This window comes from Stenella coeruleoalba, assembly GCF_951394435.1.
Source record: "Stenella coeruleoalba genome assembly, chromosome: 10".
In the NCBI taxonomy this organism is placed as follows: domain Eukaryota; kingdom Metazoa; phylum Chordata; class Mammalia; order Artiodactyla; family Delphinidae; genus Stenella; species Stenella coeruleoalba.
The window spans coordinates 101,139,231-101,156,511 of record NC_137156.1 but is presented as its reverse complement, the minus strand read 5'-3'; the positions used below and the strand labels follow the sequence as shown (position 1 = coordinate 101,156,511).

The following is a 17,281-nucleotide window of genomic DNA, read 5'->3' as shown; positions in this document are numbered from 1 at the left end:
TAGCTGAGTGGGTGGATAGAAGGCTGGCCAGATAGGTGTGTGAATGAATGGATGCAGCAATGGATGGCTAAGTAGATGGGTAATTGGATAGATGAATGGGTAGAGGAGTGGATGGAGAGGAGGGCGGTAGGGAAGAGTGGCTAAATGGGCGAGTGGATGGAAAAGTGTATAGATGGGTGAGTGAGTAGACGGGTAGGTTTTGGATCAGAGGGCTTTCTCATATGTAATCTATTGGTATATTCAAAGAAGGTGTCTAGACACACAGACGTAGAGAATGGACTTGAGGACACGGGGAGGGGGGAAGGTAAGCTGGGATGAAGTGAGAGAGTAGCATGGACATATATACACTACCAAATGTAAAATAGATAGCTAGTGGGAAGCAGCCGCATAGCACAGGGAGATCAGCTCGGTGCTTTGTAACCATAGGGAGGGTGGGAGGGAGACCTAAGAGGGAGGGGATATGGGGATATATGTATACATATAGCTGATTCACTTTGTTGTAGAGCAGAAACTAACACACCATTGTAAAGCAATTATACTCCAATAAAGATGTTAAAAAAGAAATAAAAAAGGTGTCTAGAGACAACACCTCACCTAGTTATGATTATAATGGGCATTTTGACTGGAGAGGCCATAGAACAGACAATGTGTTTGTTCACCACTGTATTACCAGTACCTACAGTACAGAGTCTGGATGACCAAAAAGCAAGCAGATAGGAACCAGATAGATGAAAATACAGACCTTGCAGCCTTCCTTAGAGCATACTGTGTAGAGGACCCACCTCACAGGTCTATGTTGACAGACTAGGGCAATGGATGGGCTATGTGAGGGTTCCCAGTCTGTCCTCCGAGGGAGGAAGTGGTTACTCACCCAGGACACGAGTTCTCCAGGGCCTGGCAGAGCATTTGGGCAGAAGTTATTAAGAAAACATTTGGAGGTGTTTATCTTCCCCTGTATTTGAAGATCAGCCTGGTAGCAAATATCATCAGGGGTCTATAGAGGCAGTTCTGTCTTGATTTGCTTATTTAACAAATGACTTTGGTCCAATATAAGGTCTGTCACTACAGCTTCCACTGAATCTGTTAAGGCCTCGGATTATACTTGCTCTTTTATGTTGTGAAAGCATGTTTTTTGTTTGTTTGTTTGTTTTGCGGCACGTGGGCCTCTCACTGTTGTGGCCTCTCCCGTTGCGGAGCACAGGCTCTGGACGCGCAGGCTCAGCGGCCATGGCTCACGGGCCCAGCCGCTCCGCGGCATGTGGGATCTTCCCAGGCCGGGGCACGAACCCGTGTCCCCTGCGTCGGCAGGCGGACTCCCAACCACGGCGCCACCAGGGAAGCCCTGAAAGCATGTTTTTAATGGCAGTTTGTCCCCGTCTGCTGTGCTCACAATCCCTCAATAGGACAGTGAAATAAATGAGCCAGAATATCATCAGAGAACCCAAACCCTTGTCTCCTGACTTCCCTTTTAGATCTTTCTAGAAAACAAGTGAGAGGAAGAAGGAGAATAAAAAGAGCCTGAGCCACATTTCTAGCCAGAAGCTAAGGTTGGATTGAGGGTCAGCAGTAACCACGTTTGTCTCTAAGGTCTGTGCATCTTCAGTGGAGGGCAAGATCATTTTAGTCAAACGTGTTATAGGTTAATTATTGTATGGTTTATCTTAAAGTGTTAGAAGAATACATACTGTGACTTCATGGGTATTATCACTCAGGATGAGGTCAGAATAGTTCAGATGTTAAAAACGAGCTGACATTAGACGACAGTCGGTCAATAATGGAACAGCCGTGCACAGCCAGGCCAAGTTGGTAAGGAGGAGAGCTCACATTTATTGAGTTATTAAGTGTGGGGAACTGTTCTGAGTGTCTTGCATTATTTAATTCATTGAATCCTCCCAGCAGCTCAGTGAATTGGGCACTGCTGAGACTTAGGGAGGTTAAACATGGCCATTAAGTGGCCGAGCCAGGGTTTGAACCCAGGCAGTCCCACCCAAGAGTGAGCTCTAACCGCTGCACTCTGCTGCTTCTCAGAAGGGAAATAAAAGAAGAGCACAGACAACAAAAGCAAAGCTCCTTTTGCCCTTGCAACCTGAGACCCAACCCTGCACGTCAGTGCACCGAGGGAACCCGACTGGGCCTCTGTTTTCATGTCTCTAAAGTGGGATCAGGCATAGGCAGGGGCATCTTCCGAAGCGATGGGTGTTGGTCCAGATTTGCCCCGTGACCTTGAGCCAGCCTCTCCGCCTCTCCGGAGGTTTGGTGTCCATGAGCTCTCTCCCCAGTGTCACCCATGGCTCTGCTCCGAGGAATCCAGCCCTTGCCTGGTTTGAGGCAGAGCCCCTGGATGCCTGGTGGAGTCTGATGCTGGGCAGACTTCATGGCAGCATCAGGGCCCAAGGATGCCCACTTCCCCAGCCCCAGGTTGAGTGGAGCCTTGCCTGGCAGGCTGGGCTGTTGGGGCCAAATCCCAACAGCACTGGAATATCCCTGAGCAATTTGAGCAAGACGGTGACAAGATCAGATTGGATTTGAGAGGGTCCCTCTGGCCGCTGGGTGAGCAGATCGGAGGGCAGTCGGGGGGAATGGGAGCCAATAGGAAGCAAGTGTTACAGACATCCAGGCAAGAGATGGCTTGGACCACAAGGCTGTCATAGAGATGCCAGCAGAGTCGGGGAAGATTTGAAGGTGAATTTGGGAGCGGTTTAATATTCAAGCAGTGGCTGGCTGTGCGAAGATGCTCGGGTTTCCAGCTTGCTGCCTGGGAGGATGGAGACACCCTTTACCCGGCGGGAGGCTTGGCTGGGAATCCTTTCCGCCTTCACAGCACGTTCTAGGAAAGGCCTGCCGTATACCTGCTTTTCCTTGATAAGGAGGAGGAATGGTCCCGGGGCTTTTCCTTGATAAGGAGGAGGAATGGTCCCGGGGCACAGTTAACTGCTCCCTGCCTCACCATTCCTGGCCATCCTTCACATGCCTAATGGGCTCCTGCTGGGGCCTAATGTGGCCATTCCTCATGGAGGGAGAGCAGGGCTCGGCTCCCTGTCTGAGGACATGCACAGCTCTGGAGGGAGGGGAGCTGTAGCTCAGTGAGACTGTCCACGCCATCACTTTCTTGAGCATGGTTCTGAGCTCCCTCAGCAGCTGCAGCGTTCCTGACCTCTGGGCCAGGGGACAGCTCCTTAGAGGAGGGAACTGGTGGCCCCAGCAGGAGGGGAGGCTCTCGCATGCCTTTGTACACCTCCATGGTATATGGCTTGTTGCAGAGTACTTGTTTGCTCTCGTAGTTTGAAAGAAAAGAACAAAGTAAATCTTGAAAAAGAGCAAGAAAGAGGAGTGGCCAGAAGGGTGTGCAGTTGGAAGGCAGAGCGGGTTGTGGCGCAGCTTGGATCAGGGCTGTGCCTCTGCAGACAAGTGCACAGCTCCAAGCCCTCACCACTCTCACACACACACACACACACACACACACACACTCGCACTGTCACACACACACTCACACTCTCACACACACACACACACACACTCGCACTGTCACACACACACTCACACTCTCACACACTCGTACTCTCACACACACACACACACACACACACACACACACTCACACACACACACATGCAGCAAGAGCCCAGGCAGGAACAGGCTGCTGATCTTTCTAGCCTCTTCGCCAGTGTGTGGACCAGGGGACGCCCATCCTGCTGCAGGCGGACCCTTGTTTCCTGGGCTCCAGGTGTTCTGGAGAGAGGTGTCCATGGTCTGGCTCCTATCATAGGAAGGAGCTCCAAGAAGGGCCTCTACTTGCACTGCAGCCCAAGACTCAGTTTCTCCTCTCCTGATGTACCCACCCCGGCCATGCTTCCCCCTGCCTGGACCAGACCTGAGGCAAGGGCCCTGCACCTGCCCGCCAAAGGCCTGGGCTAGAGTTGGCAGGGCCACTCCAGAGGATGGAGGCTCCCTCCCTGCCGCCCCTCCTCCGTCTGTCCATCCATCCATCCATCCATCCATCCATCCATCCATCATTCCCAGAGGGCAGGAATCAGTATTTGATAAGAATTTAATAAGATAAGATGCCTGGATTTTTAGCATGAAGAGAAGTTTTGTGAGAAGTTGTCTGGGACCACATTGCCAAAGGCAGGAGGGAGCCATTGAAGGTTCTTGAGTAAGAAGGGGATGTGGCCCAATTTCTGTTGCAGAACAATCACTGTGCTGTGTGGAGAGGGAGGCTGGGAGCAAGCAGCAGAGCAAGGAGGCTGTTGTGATGGGGCCAGAGCATCCTCTGTGAGGAAGGTTTAGAAGGCAGAGAAAGGAGGGTTCCTGTGCTCTAGGTCGGCTTATGTCCCATGCCAGGCTCTTTGCTGCCTCGGTGCCTTTACACGTGCTGCTTCCTGCCTGGAACACTTCCCCTCCTATCGCAAGGCTCCTTCTCCTCCTTCTGGTCTCAGCCTCAGAGGTGCCTTCCCTGACCTATCTCAACAGCCCCCCTCCTGTTACTCTCTGTGAGAGCACATCCTTCTCCTTCACGTGTCACAGTGTATGATCATATATTAGCTTTTCCCTTTTTGAGGACAGGGACCATATCTGCTTTATTCACCGGTGTTTTACCCACTGCCTAGCTGTGTGCCGGGCATAAAGCGGGCAATCAATGAATACTTATTGAATGAATGTATTATTTAATCAGTTAATGACATTGGCTACACAATAGTCATAGTTATGTAGATATGAGATTATCACACCTGAATAAGCTTTCTACATACTGATCCTCACAGCATCTGCCAAGAAAATGAGAATAGGAATCATTATTCCAGCGTAGCCTAGGTGGAAACGGATACCCTGAGCTGTGTCTTGTCCATGATCTGGCTGGCAGCAGGGCTCGGGTGAGGGGCTCGAATGCACATCCCAGACTCTGTCTGCCACATCATTGCATCCCTTCTTCAGGCCCAGAGGACACGGCCACCTTGAGGACTGACCCTGCCGCCCAACCAGGCCAGTCCAGACTGCCAGACTGATCAGAATGAACATCTCTTGCCCTCATAGTAATTATTTGTACCTTCCTTCAGCATCACAGCCTACCTCGTGTCTAAGGGAGACAAGTCTGTCTTGAACAGCATGTGTAAAGGTACTGAGGCAGCAAAGAGCTGGGAATGTTCAAGGAACTAGTAGGAGAACAGACTGGCTGGAGTGAGGGCAGGAAGGAGGTTCTTATTCGCTTCTGGGTCCTCATGGAAGCACAGAGCACTCATTAACGGCTCATGACATTAGTAGGGCCCCTGGCCTGTTCGCTTTCCCTTTGTTGGACAGGGAGCTCTAACCCTCTCTCTCCTCTGCTCTGACCCCAGCGCCTACACAGAGCCCTATAAGGTCTGTCCCATCTCGGCAGTGGCCCCCAAGGAGGACCTCACGTCGGATGAAGAGCGGGGAAGCTCGGAGGAGGAGGACAGTGCTCCAAGAGACCCCAGCCTCACCCACAAGGTAGGGCTCCCCACCCCAGGCCGGGGGCCGGTGGGAGGTGGGCGTCAGAGATGTGAAAGTGGAGAGAGGGTCCACTCCTTCCCTTCTCCGTGCGGAGGGAGCTGTTTTCAAACAGCTGACGCCAAGGTGGATGCAGAGGCTGAGTCACAGGGCGGCTGGGGCTGCGGCCTGAAGGCACGTGGCAGACACGGGGGCGCTGATGCTGCGGGGGTGACTGCTGACATCCTCCTGGGTCCCAGGAAGCTTGGGGAGGAAGCGGAATAGAGCCGCCTGATTTGAATCCAAACAGGGCTGGATTCCAATGACCTTGGTCCCCTGGGCAGCCTCAGTTACCTCGTCTGTGAAGTGGGAATTGTGAGGGTAAGATGAGTTAAAAGGGTTATGAGCAAGTTTCGTGAAGTGAAAACTTCAGAATGAGAGCTGGTGTCCCCGTTCCCTGCAGTGATGCTGAGGGGGCGGGGCTCAGAGAAGGGCTGTTACTTCTCTGGAGGCAGATGGCGAGTTGCGGCCCAAGTCACAGTGGAGGCCCAGACCTTCGCACTGGGTGTCGGGCATTGGGTGTGACGTGGTTACCTCTGCTCGGCCGATCTCGTCCTTCCCTACCCCTTCCAGGAGGCACGGGCTGTCTCCCGTGTTTCCCGTTTGCAGAAACTGTCAGAGCGGAAGAACTTGCCCAGTGCCACATGGCTGTTACTAGTGTCACCCAGGAGACAACACAAGGTGCTGGGGGCCAGGAATTCAGACCAGGAGGACACCCCAGCTGCACGGAAGGTTGAGGCCAGCCTGAAGTTCTCCCCCTCCCCCATCTCGCGGGCCCGCTCCCGTCTGCCATCTGCCAGGGAGGGGCCGGGGTGGCAGAGGAAGTGCCCTTGGGCCCCTGTTCCTGGCTGTCTCCCACTCTGGGCATCTTCCCCTCCCAGCTTAGGTGAGGTGGGCCCCTCTGATTACAGACTCTTCCTGTGGGAGCACTTGGTACAGGTGCCTGGCCCCTACCAAGCATTTTATAAATGGGCGTGTCTTTGATTTCGTTTCGTACACTCGATTTCTTTTAAAAATTCACTCTCCTGTCTGCCCATATACACAGTGCTGTGGGAGCGGTGAAGGGGGCTTTCCCACCGGCTCGTCTGCACCCGCTTTCCCTTCCCTCTCTAGATGGCGAGCTGTCTGCTGGGCACTCCCAGCTTCCTCGTCTGCTCTTTCACTCCTTACAAACACTTTGAAGCCGGTACCGTTGTCTTGTTTTGCAGTCGAGGACACAGAGGTTCAGAGAGGTTAAGTAACTTGCCCAAGGCCACACTGCTAGTGGTTGAAGGGGTTGGACTTGAAAACGGGTCTGACTCCAAACCCAGTCTTGTTTGTTTGTTTTTCCACTGCAGTCCCGGTAGCCTCCTCTTATCTCTCCACTTCCTCCCCTCACCCAAGAAGAAGCTATTGGCTCCTGGAGTGGGGAGAGGGTGACAAGGGAGGCAAGCTTTCAGTGAGTGGTGCCCATTTAGAGATGATTTTGGCTTTTCTGGGCATCCCTGGGGTCATGGAGCCTGGGAGCAGAAAGACATAGCTGTCATCGGGGATTTGGTCCTTTCTCTGAAGCTGGGAGCTGGGGCGGGATCCCAGGCCCAGAAGAGTTGAAGGGCTGAGAGGGCAGTGGGGCCCATGTGCAACTTTCTGTACCTCGTGATGATTTCCGACCAGTCACTGATTTCTCTGTTAAACCTTCCTCTGGGACCACCTGCATCTCCCCCTCCAGCTGTGTTACCACTGGCTGGTCACTTCCCATCCTGAGAAGGACGGTCCTGTCGTCCTGAGAGCACAGAGGGAGAAGTGTGGGTCCAGACTCCTCACGGCAGGTCAGTCCAGTCTCGGGAGCCCAGCCTCTTCAGCTGCCGAGCGGACTGACTGCCACCCCTGACCCCCCACCATGCTCTCTTCCTCCTTATGAGGCCTTCATGATGTAGCAGAGGTAAAATGGCCTTTAGCAATCAGGTTCTCTTTGCCCGAGGCGTGCTGTGCTAGATGGTCCTCATCATGTATGAAGTCATCACGGGGCAGGGTTCCGTGCCCTGGGACACTCCTTCCTGGTCGTTGTGCCCTTATGGACGTAACCGGTATGCAGTTTGGTGTGTATCCTTCTAGAACTTTTTCCCTGTATTCACCTACATATATCATCATTATGCGTGGAAAATGGATGGTATTGTTTGTGGAGTTGTGATTTTTTTTTTTCCGTAAACCACATCAAACTATAAGAAATGGGGGTGGAGGGGTGACTCGGCCGGGTTCATTCACTAGTATCTTGGAGATCTTCCCACATCGGTACAGGGAGCTCTAACTTAATATTTTCCTGCCCTATAGTATTCCAGTGTCTGGATGTGCTGTCATTTACTTTGCCCTCCCCTTGCTGAGGGACATTTACAATGTCTCTTTTTTCTGCTCAGTGGACAGCACTGCAGGGCACCTGTTCATACCCCTCCTTACACACACGTTTTTGCAGAGGGTGGATCCCAGGAGGGGATCCGAGAACACTTGCAGTTTCAATCAGTCTTCATACCTGCTGCTAAATCCCCTGCCCCAGTCTGTTACAGACACTCTCTGGCAGCCCTCAGGGTGGAAGGGCTCCCAGATCGCTGGGAGCTTTCCGGACTGAGCAATCTTTCCTGGCTCCTTTCTGCTGCAGACGGTTTGGTGGGGCAGGGGTGGGGAGGAGGGGCATTTGCTTCTTATTCTTTTGCCTTCCATTCTCTCCGAAAATTCTGTTTCTCAAAAGGCAGACCTTGCCTCCGTCTTGTCCTGGGGGAAGTGGGACCCAGATTACCATCTCCAACCGTCTCAAAGGGGCAGACCTGGACCAAGTGTGCGTGATCATAGAATTGCCTCCCCGGGGCCTTGGGAGGCGTGTTTGGGGGTGTAGTGGTGAGCCCCACCCTTCTTTCAGTGTGATATGGTTTATGTAACAATAAATTAAAAGTGCTGAGCCCCACCCTTCCCAGATGTTTTGGGGTGACCGAGTCAGGAGGGGAGAGGATTTTGGAGCAGGACAGGATGCTGGGCCCAGCTGGTCCACCCACCTGTCTGACCTCTCTCTCTCCCACTCACAGACGTACAAAGGGTGTGGGTTGAAGGAAAGAGGGGGCAAAAAAGGAGAATCAAGAGGGACCTAAAAATAGATCTAGCAATGAAAGGAGACATTCAAAGGCGGGCTGGCGAGTTGCCCCTCCCTGACAATGCGCCCGGTTTTCAGGCTGATGGCGACTTTTCAGGCGAGATACCAGCTCCCCTGAGACCAGCCCAGGAGTTGGCAGCCCCTCCTGGCTACCTCCTCCCTGGCCGGGCTCCCGCTGTCACCATGGACGTTGTTTCCTGGCCGGGTCCACCCCTGAGCCCAGCCCTGTCCCCTGGAGCAGACCCATCCTGCCTTCACGCCCTCCCTGGTTCCCGCCCACTCAGGACGTCCCCTCCCTGGCTGCACCCAAGGTCCTGGCGGCCTGGCCCGGGCCTCCTTGCTGACCTCGTGACCCTAGCCTTGCACCTGTGGCCTTGCCTGACCATCTGCCTGGGTTAAAGGATCTGCGTGGGGAATTCCCTGGCGGTCCACTCGTTAGGACTCTGTGCTTTCACTGCCGAGGGTGAAAGTTCCCTCCCTGGTCAGGGAACTGAGATTCCACCAGCTGTGTGGCACAGCCAAAAACCAAACCAAACCAAAAACAAGGATCCACTTGAACCCTGGTCATTTCCACTGGGCGAGTCTCCAGCCTGTGTTAAATGTCACACTGTGCCTTCTCCATGCTGGAGACCCTGAACCCCCGTTCCGGCTGCGCGTTGGCTCCACTGCAGACACGCGCTCCTCTGGGCCCCGGGGAGGCCATTCCAAACCTGCTGCAGCTTCCTCTCCTGCAGCCTGTTCTCCTTCCCAGAAAACACTCTCCTGTCGATGTGAACTCCCCCCCTTCTGCACCTCTTCTCTCTGTGTCCTCACCCAGTTTCACCCGTCCCTCCTCTTCTTCAACAGAATTTTATTTATTTACTGAGTACTTACTGAGCACCTACTATGTGCCAGGCACCCTTCTAAGGGCTGAAGATACAGCAGCCACAAGTCAAGACTCTGCTAGAGTCTACATTCTAGAAGGGGATGAACAATCATCCAGAAAACTCCCAAGGTGGGCTTAGGTGGTGAAAGTGCTATAAACAACGAACAAACAAAGCAGACCAAGGTGGCGGAGGACAGAGCACTGGGGGTGAGGAGAGGGAGAAAACTTAGACAGGGAGGCTGGAGAATGCTGGGGTTTTTTTTTTTTCCATTTTTAAAAATTTTGTGAAAATACACATAACATAAAATCTTCCATCTTGACCTTTTTTTTTTTTTTTTGGCGATACGCAGGCCTCTCACTGTTGTGGCCTCTTCCGTTGCGGAGCCAGGCTCCGGACACGCAGGCTCAGCAGCCATGGCTCACGGGCCCAGCCGCTCCGCGGCATGTGGGATCTTCCTGGACCAGGGCACGAACCTGTGTCCCCTGCATTGGCAGGCGGACTCTCAACCACTGCGCCACCAGGGAAGCCCCATCTTGACCATTTTTAAGTATGTGGCCGTAAGAACATTCAGTGGCCTTAAGAACATTCACGTTGGGACTTCCCTGGTAGCGCAGTGGTTAAGAATCTGCCTGCCAATGCAGGGGATGTGGGTTCGATCCCTGGTCCAGGAAGATCTCACATGCCATGGAGCAACTAAGCCCATGTCCCACAAGTACTGAGCCCGCGTGCCACAACTGCTGAAGCCCTTGCGCCTAGAGCCCATGCTCCGCAACAAGAGAAGCCACCGCAATGAGAAGCCCGCACGCTACAAAGGAGAGTAGCCCCCGCTCGCTGCAACTAGAGAAAGCCCGCGCACAGCAACGAAGACCCAACAGATCCAAATAAATAAATAAATTGAAAAAAATGAGAGAGAAAACAGTAAACTTACATTAAAAAAAAGAAAAACAAAATGTTCACCTTATTGTGCAACCATCCTCACCACCCATCTCCAGAACTTTTTCATCTTCCCAAACTGAAGCTCAGTATCCCTTAGATAGCAACTCCCCACCACAGTCCTCCTGGCACCCACCGCTCTGCTCTCTGCTTCTGTGATTTTGACTGCTCTCATGCGTGGAATCGTACAGTATTTGTCTTTTTGTGTCTGGCTTATTTCACTTAGCAGAACGTCCTCAAGGTTCACCCATGTTGTTCCAGGTGTCAGGATTTCCTTCCTTTTTAAAGCTGAATAATATTCCATTATGTGTACGTATCACGTGTTGTTGCATCGATGGATGCTTGGGTTGCCTCCACTTTTCCACTGTTATGAATCAGGCTGCTGTGAACATGGGTGTACAGATATCTCTTTAAGACATTGCTTCCAATTCTTTTGTCTATGTACACAGTAGTAGAATTGCTAGATCGCATAGTTAATCTATTTTTAATTTGGGGGTGGAACTGCCATACTATTTTACAGCTGCCCCATTTGACTTTCCCTCCAGAGATGCAGGTGGGTTCCAGTTTCCCAGAGAAGGCCTTTGTGATAAGGAGGCACCCTTCGAGCAGGGAGCTGAACGTTGTGAGGGAGGAGGAAACGGGAAGGTCTAGGGACAGAGCATTCCGGGCCAGGAGCAGCAGCGCAGAGGCGGGGCGGGTGGTGGGAATGAGCCTATACAGCCGAGGTCAGCGTTGGGGGAGCAGAGGAGAAGGGGGTGGGCTGGACGGGTTCTGCAGGACTTGGCTCCGCCCACAGACATGTTCCTCCCTGCTGTCCTGCCCCCCTTGCTGCAGTCATTCGCCCTGCACACTGTCCACCTCAGATCCCAAGCCCCTGCTCTGGTGGTCTCCCTTCCCGGGGAGCTGCCTCGGCTTCTCTGGCTCCGTTCTCTCCTTGTTCTCTCCCTACTCCCCTGACCATCCTCTCTGCCCACGCCTCCATGTGAGGCGTTGACGTCCCAGGGCCTGGGTTCCTCCAGCCCCGCTATCCTCCTGTGTCCTCTGCTTAGGCAGCCCCTTCCGGGCCAGCGGCCAGCCCTTCTCAGATGTGTTCCCAGAGCCGACCTTCTGCCCCACCCCTCCCTGCGACCCTGCACTCCATCTACGAACTGCTTTTTGGGGCCCTTCTTGGAAGCCCTGCAGACACCTCAAACTCAACACATCCCAAGTTGAACTCGCCATTTTCCCATGCTCCCCACCACCCGCCCGCCTTCTTCTCCACTTGAGTTTGCTATTCTGGCGGTTGGCACCAGATTTGAAAGATTTTAAATCCCTGGCATTTCATCTTCTGTTGCCATGTCTTAATTATGGATCAAATGAAATTCAGCCTCGAAGGCTACAGAACGAATCAGTCTGTTCTGTAAACCCACCCCAGGGCCTTTGCACTTGCACTTGCTTCCACTCTAGATGCTCTTCCTGCCCTTTGCACTGCTGGCTGCAGGTCTCAGATGAGATGTCACCTCCTCAAAGAGGCCTCCCCTGCTCACCCTGCTCATTCCTGTCATTTCCTTTCTCATGCTTATCCCAAGCTGTGATTATGTTCTTTATTTTTCTGCTTACTTGCATATTGTTTGCCTTCCCCTTTCACAGTAGCTCCAGGAAGGCAGAGACCATGATTGTCCTATTCACAGTTACGTCCCTGCTGCCTGGCACATAAAATAGTACTGAGTAAATATCCTCCAAAAAACGAATAAGTAAGTGAATGCATTTAGACTCAGTTCCTGCGTTTAAGTAAGGAAAACAAACTTCGATGAACGACAGTTTAATAAACAAAAACACTCGTTTGGTCCTGTACCATTTACAGTGCACAGCGAGGGACGGAGTGGGGAACCAAGCCTGCCTGTCACCAGCCCCACAGCAGCCACGCAGAGGGCACAGCAGTTCAGCAGAGTAACGCAGAGACATTTTCAGGCAGTGTTGAGCGGAGGAGGACGAGGGTGCAGACTCTCAGAACCCAAAGGGGAAGGGAGAAAACAGGAGCTCAGAGGTCCGGGAGGCATCTTGGGTACCCGCCTGTCTCACACCCCTTGTTCAGGGCCCTGGAGGGCTTGAGGCTGTCAGGAGCCAAGAAGCTGGGGATGGGGGCCGTTGGGATACCCTGGTCCCGTGAGAGCTTATTCTGTGGCTGGTTTTCCTCTCTGCCAAGTCTCAGATGTGCCCCCCCTTTTTTAAAAATATTAATTAATTTATTTTTGGCTGTGTTGGGTCTTCATTTCTGTGCGAGGGCTTTCTCTAGTTGCGGCAAGCGGAGGCCACTCTTCATCGTGGTGCGCTGGCCTCCCACTATCGCGGCCTCTCTTGTTGCAGAGCACAGGCTCCAGATGCGCAGGCTTCAGTAATTGTGGCGCACGGGCCTAGTTGCTCCGTGGCATATGGGATCTTTCCGGACCAGGGCTCAAACCCGTGTCCCCTGCATCGGCAGGCAGATTCTCAACCACTGCTCCACCAGGGAAGCCCTCAAACGTGCCCCTTTGACCAGTTTAGAATTCGGGCCACAGGGTCACACTCGCCCTCACTTTCTCCTTCCCAGCTTCGTGATAGTCGCTCTCTGTGCCTGGTCTACAGCCCTGCTGCTGAGAGTTGGACATGTGGACCAGCAGCACCCCAGGCCCCCCTACATTTGTCCAGTCAGGATCTGCATGTTTACAGGATCCCCCCGCGGTGGCTCATATGCTCACTCAGGTTTGAACTCTGGTCTGTATGTCAGCCGTCCAGTCTGTATGGAGCACCCACAGTGCCCCCAGCTCTCTGGGGTGCCTGACCGTGGGGACTTACTGTCAGGCTGGAGACTGAGAAAGCTCCTTATGTGATAATCTCTAAACTTTACATTTTATACACTTTTATGAGGGTTACGTCTGACAGTTTTTTACAAGACAAAGGCTGCTCGTGAGATGGAACAATTATGGGGCAGCCATGGCGGCCTCAGCTTTGTGACCTAAACCCTGAGCAGTGTGACTATCCCAAGTCTCAAAAGTCAGGACAATCAAGGAGGTTTCCAGGAGGAGGTGAGGCATAAGTGCTCTGTGAAGGAGAGTAGGATGCGGCTAAGTAGAAAGGAGAGAGAGGGTACGTGGGAGGCCAAAGCAGGCAGCACGAAGGCATGCAGCCGCGTCACCGACTGGCTTCTTGACTTGTGGCTGGTCCTTTCCCGAACTGAAGTGAGATGCTGAGGACAGGAAGCCTGTGTCTCGTACGAGCCGTGTGCTGGCCTGTTCAGTGAGAGCTGGCCTGGTCACAGTTACCACCACACTCAGGCACCTATAAGCTGAGAGAGCTGACAGAGGCATTTAGAGGTCACTTCATTTTATTTTTTTATTGTGGTAAGAACACTTAACATGAAATCTACCCTCTCAATGTCCATCGAGGGATGGATGGATAAACAAAGTGTGGTCTCCACATACAATGGAATGTTATTCAGCCTTTAAAAGGAAGGAAATCCTGTCACGTGGTACAACATGGACAGACCTGGAGGACATGGTGCTCAGTGAAGCAAGGGAGTCACAGAAAGCCAAATACTGCCTGATGCCACTTACAGGAGAGATCTAAGACAGTCAGAGTCATAGAAGCAGAGAGTAGCATGGTGGTTGCCAGGGGCCGGGGGCAGAGGGAATTGGGTGTGGAGTCTGTGATGCACAAGATCCCTTCGTCTCACGGGACGGAAGACTGCAGCTCCTGGAGAGGCCGCTGCTCGCTCGTGGCTGTTTGGCACGTTGGCGGCAGAGTCAGGAGTAGGCGCCAGGTCTCCTGATGCCTCATGCGGGGTGTTCCAAGATAGCGTGCTGTCCTCTATTACAAACTGCATCCAGAACCAAAGATTCTTTGCAACTGAAAGTTTTCTAGAGTATCTGGGCCAAACCCAGATTCACACCAGCCTGTGCTCAGGAACTAGAATAAGGCTGGATGTCAGCAGGAAGCGAAGCCTACCACTTGGTCCTGGGGGAGGAGGGGAGGAGGGGCTGTGTTTGGTCCCTCCTTCTTCCCGCCTTGTCCTGCAGGTGTTGCCTCTCCTTTGCCCTCCTCATCCCTCCTCTGCCACCTGTGGGAACAGAGGCAACAGCTGGGATGAAAGATGAGCCGTCTCTCCCTGAGCGCCTGTCTGAATTTTCGAGTGGCCGCTGAAGGCTGTGCTGCGAGCCCCGGTCTGCATTCCAAGGGGGAGGTGGCCACTGTCAGTGCAGGTGGTGCCCCGAGGGGCCTTGGAGACAAGCGTTCTCCTGGGGTCCCTGCCACCCCGTGAGTGTGGCTCTCCGAGCACGTTCCCTGCTCCAGCTGTGGCCTCGGGAGACCCCAGGAAGGCCCCTCGCTGGGACCCTTAAAGTAGCAAAGGCTCATTAGGAGTATTTCCCCAGGGCTTGAAGCAGCCCTGGACGGCAGCCCCTTCCCTCTTTGCGGATGTGCCCCTCCGCCCCGCCCACGGGATGTGCGGCTGGCAGACGTGGAGCATCGGGGGCCTGCCTTGGCGCTCTGCCTCACTGGGGTGAAGCGTGTAACCTAGAGACACTTATTCGATCACAGGGAAGTTCTGGACACAGGCATCTGTGTGAGCCAAAAGGCCCCGAGGAATGCAGGTACGTGCCTGGAAAGGGTCTTTAGGTGGAGTCACAGGTGCAGGGTAGGACTTATTTGTGCCTCAGTTTCCCCATCTGTGAAATGGAGGTAATAATAATAGTTCCTCGTAGTTTTTTGGGAAGATTCAGTGAGGTAATTCATGTAAAAAGCTCAGAGCCATGTTTAGCACATACTAAGTGGTCAAGAAACACTAGCTGTTATATTATTAAGTACGTATTGTTATTATCCCTCTTTTACCGATGGGGCCCAGAGAAGAGAAGTAACTTGTCCAAGGGCATAGGTTTAGGAAGCGCTGAAGCCCAAGACTTGAGCCCAGGTTTTCTGACCCCAGAGCGCAGGTCTCAGCATCAAGCTGAACGACAAGTTCTTTCTGTAAGTCCTGGAGAGCCACTTGGGACTGCAAGTGACAGCAGGAGGCAGTTCCCACAACCTTGTGTGGATTGGAGTAGGTCCAAGGCTGCAGCTGTCGTGAGCTAAGAGGGGAGTTCAGCTGAGGGTGGAGGGGAGCTCGGGAGCTTAGGTCCCCACCACCTCAGAGCAGGGCACTGAGCGGGGACGAGGCCCAGGTGGGTGGAGCAGACATACAAGTAGGTGAAAGTCGTCTGAGAGGGAAGGGAGTCTCAAGGAGGTGAGAGGCTGAGGGTTATGGCGTGGAGGGTGGAGTTCCCAGGTGACCACAGGCCAGGGTACAGGTGTGAACTAGGGAGGGGGCACTGAGCCAGGCACCAAGATGTCAGGACATGGGGCTTGGCCCGGAGCTGGCAGAGATGAGGGTGAAAGGAAAGAGGCAGCTGTTTAAAGGCAGAGCAGGTATCAACCCAGGAGGCCTGCAAGCAGGGAGAGAGGTGACAAAACAGGAGCTTTGGAGGTGGCTTCTTCCTCTTCTGCAGGACAGGACGCTGTGGAGAGATGGTGTGACCCCTGGGAATACATAGGGCCATGCTGAGGACCAGGCCATACAGCCTGGGGCTCATTACCCTACTTCTCACAATAACCGTAACGGTGATTGTTATTATAATACAGTGGCAGTGATGCCTCCTCTTCGGATCTTCACTGAGAATGAAGAGCTTTTCCGTCCACAATCCTACATAATCAGGGTGACAGCCTCTAAAACAGCGGTTCTCAAAACCTTTTGGTCTGAGACCCCTCTAACCTCATAAAAATAATTGAAGACCCCTAAGAGTTTTTATTTCTATAAGTTATATCTATCCATAGTTACCACGTGAGAAAGTAACGCTGAGAAAAACTTAAAACATCTATCTTTTAATTCATTTAAAAATAACAACAATAGACCATTATATGTTAACATAGATAGCACTTATTATGAAAAATAGTTGTTTTGCAAAATATTTAGCGACAAGAGTGACCAGGTTTCACATTTTTGCGAACAGTGTTAACTTCCGGCTTCATAGGGGACGCCTGGATTCTTCTCGGGTTCCGTCTGTTGAAAATGCTGTTTTGGTCAAGTTTAGTGAAAATCCAGGCTCACACAGATAACGTAGTTGGGAAGGGGAGGCAGAACCCTGGGACTTCTCAGAGCAGACTTGGGGAACCGCTGTTCTAGAAGGGGCCTAGGAAGCCCCGTCTTATAGCTGGAGAAACTGAGTCCCAGGCAGAGGACCAGGACTCCCAGCTCTTTCTGGGGTCTGTTCAGCCAGGGGGGTCCCTAAGGGAGGACTGTTCCTCCCGCCCTGCGCTGCTCCCAGAATAGCCAGCACTGAGCCGGCAGGTTTGCCTGGGGCCTGGGGAGGAAGTGCGGCTGGGCGGCCCAGGGGAACAGGGGAGATAAGCCGCTTGGGCTTGGACCTCGGACAGAAGGGCGGCTACCTGATGTAACCCTCACAGCGCCAGCCTGAGAAACGCGATAGCACGGGCCCAGCCCCCACACACCGGGGAGGAACCCTGTTCCCAGAAGTCTGTCCCTGGACACTGCCGTCAACCGCGGAGTTCATTTCCTGGTTAAACAAACATCTATATTAAATGGCCCGGCTGGGCAACGCCCAGGAGCAGCTTCTGAGGAGAGCCCCAGGCACATGGCCCGCCAGGCCTTCTTCTCTGGCTGGCGAAGACACATCCATCATCAGCAGAGTCACTAAAGCGGGACAGCCTGTGCATCCTGCCCAGAGTCTGCCCGTCTGGCTGGAGGGCCTGGGAGGGACGTGCAGAGTGGCCCGTGCACAGAAGTCCCTCCCGACAGCTTCAAGATTGTGACAGTGGTAATGAGGACAACTTCAGAAGTTCGGAGGGGTGGGGC

The 17,281-nt window shown here is 53.2% G+C and overlaps 1 protein-coding gene across 1 annotated transcript in view; it reads left to right on the top strand.

The window, feature by feature from the left end:
- Positions 1–17,281, top strand: part of FGD5 (FYVE, RhoGEF and PH domain containing 5) — a 115,709-nt gene that overhangs the window by 43,863 nt on the left and 54,565 nt on the right. Inside the window, exon 3 of the mRNA XM_079933023.1 lies at positions 5,331–5,463. Within this exon, the coding sequence (XP_079789149.1) occupies positions 5,331–5,463 (133 nt within the window). The remainder of the gene's footprint in view (positions 1–5,330; positions 5,464–17,281) is intronic.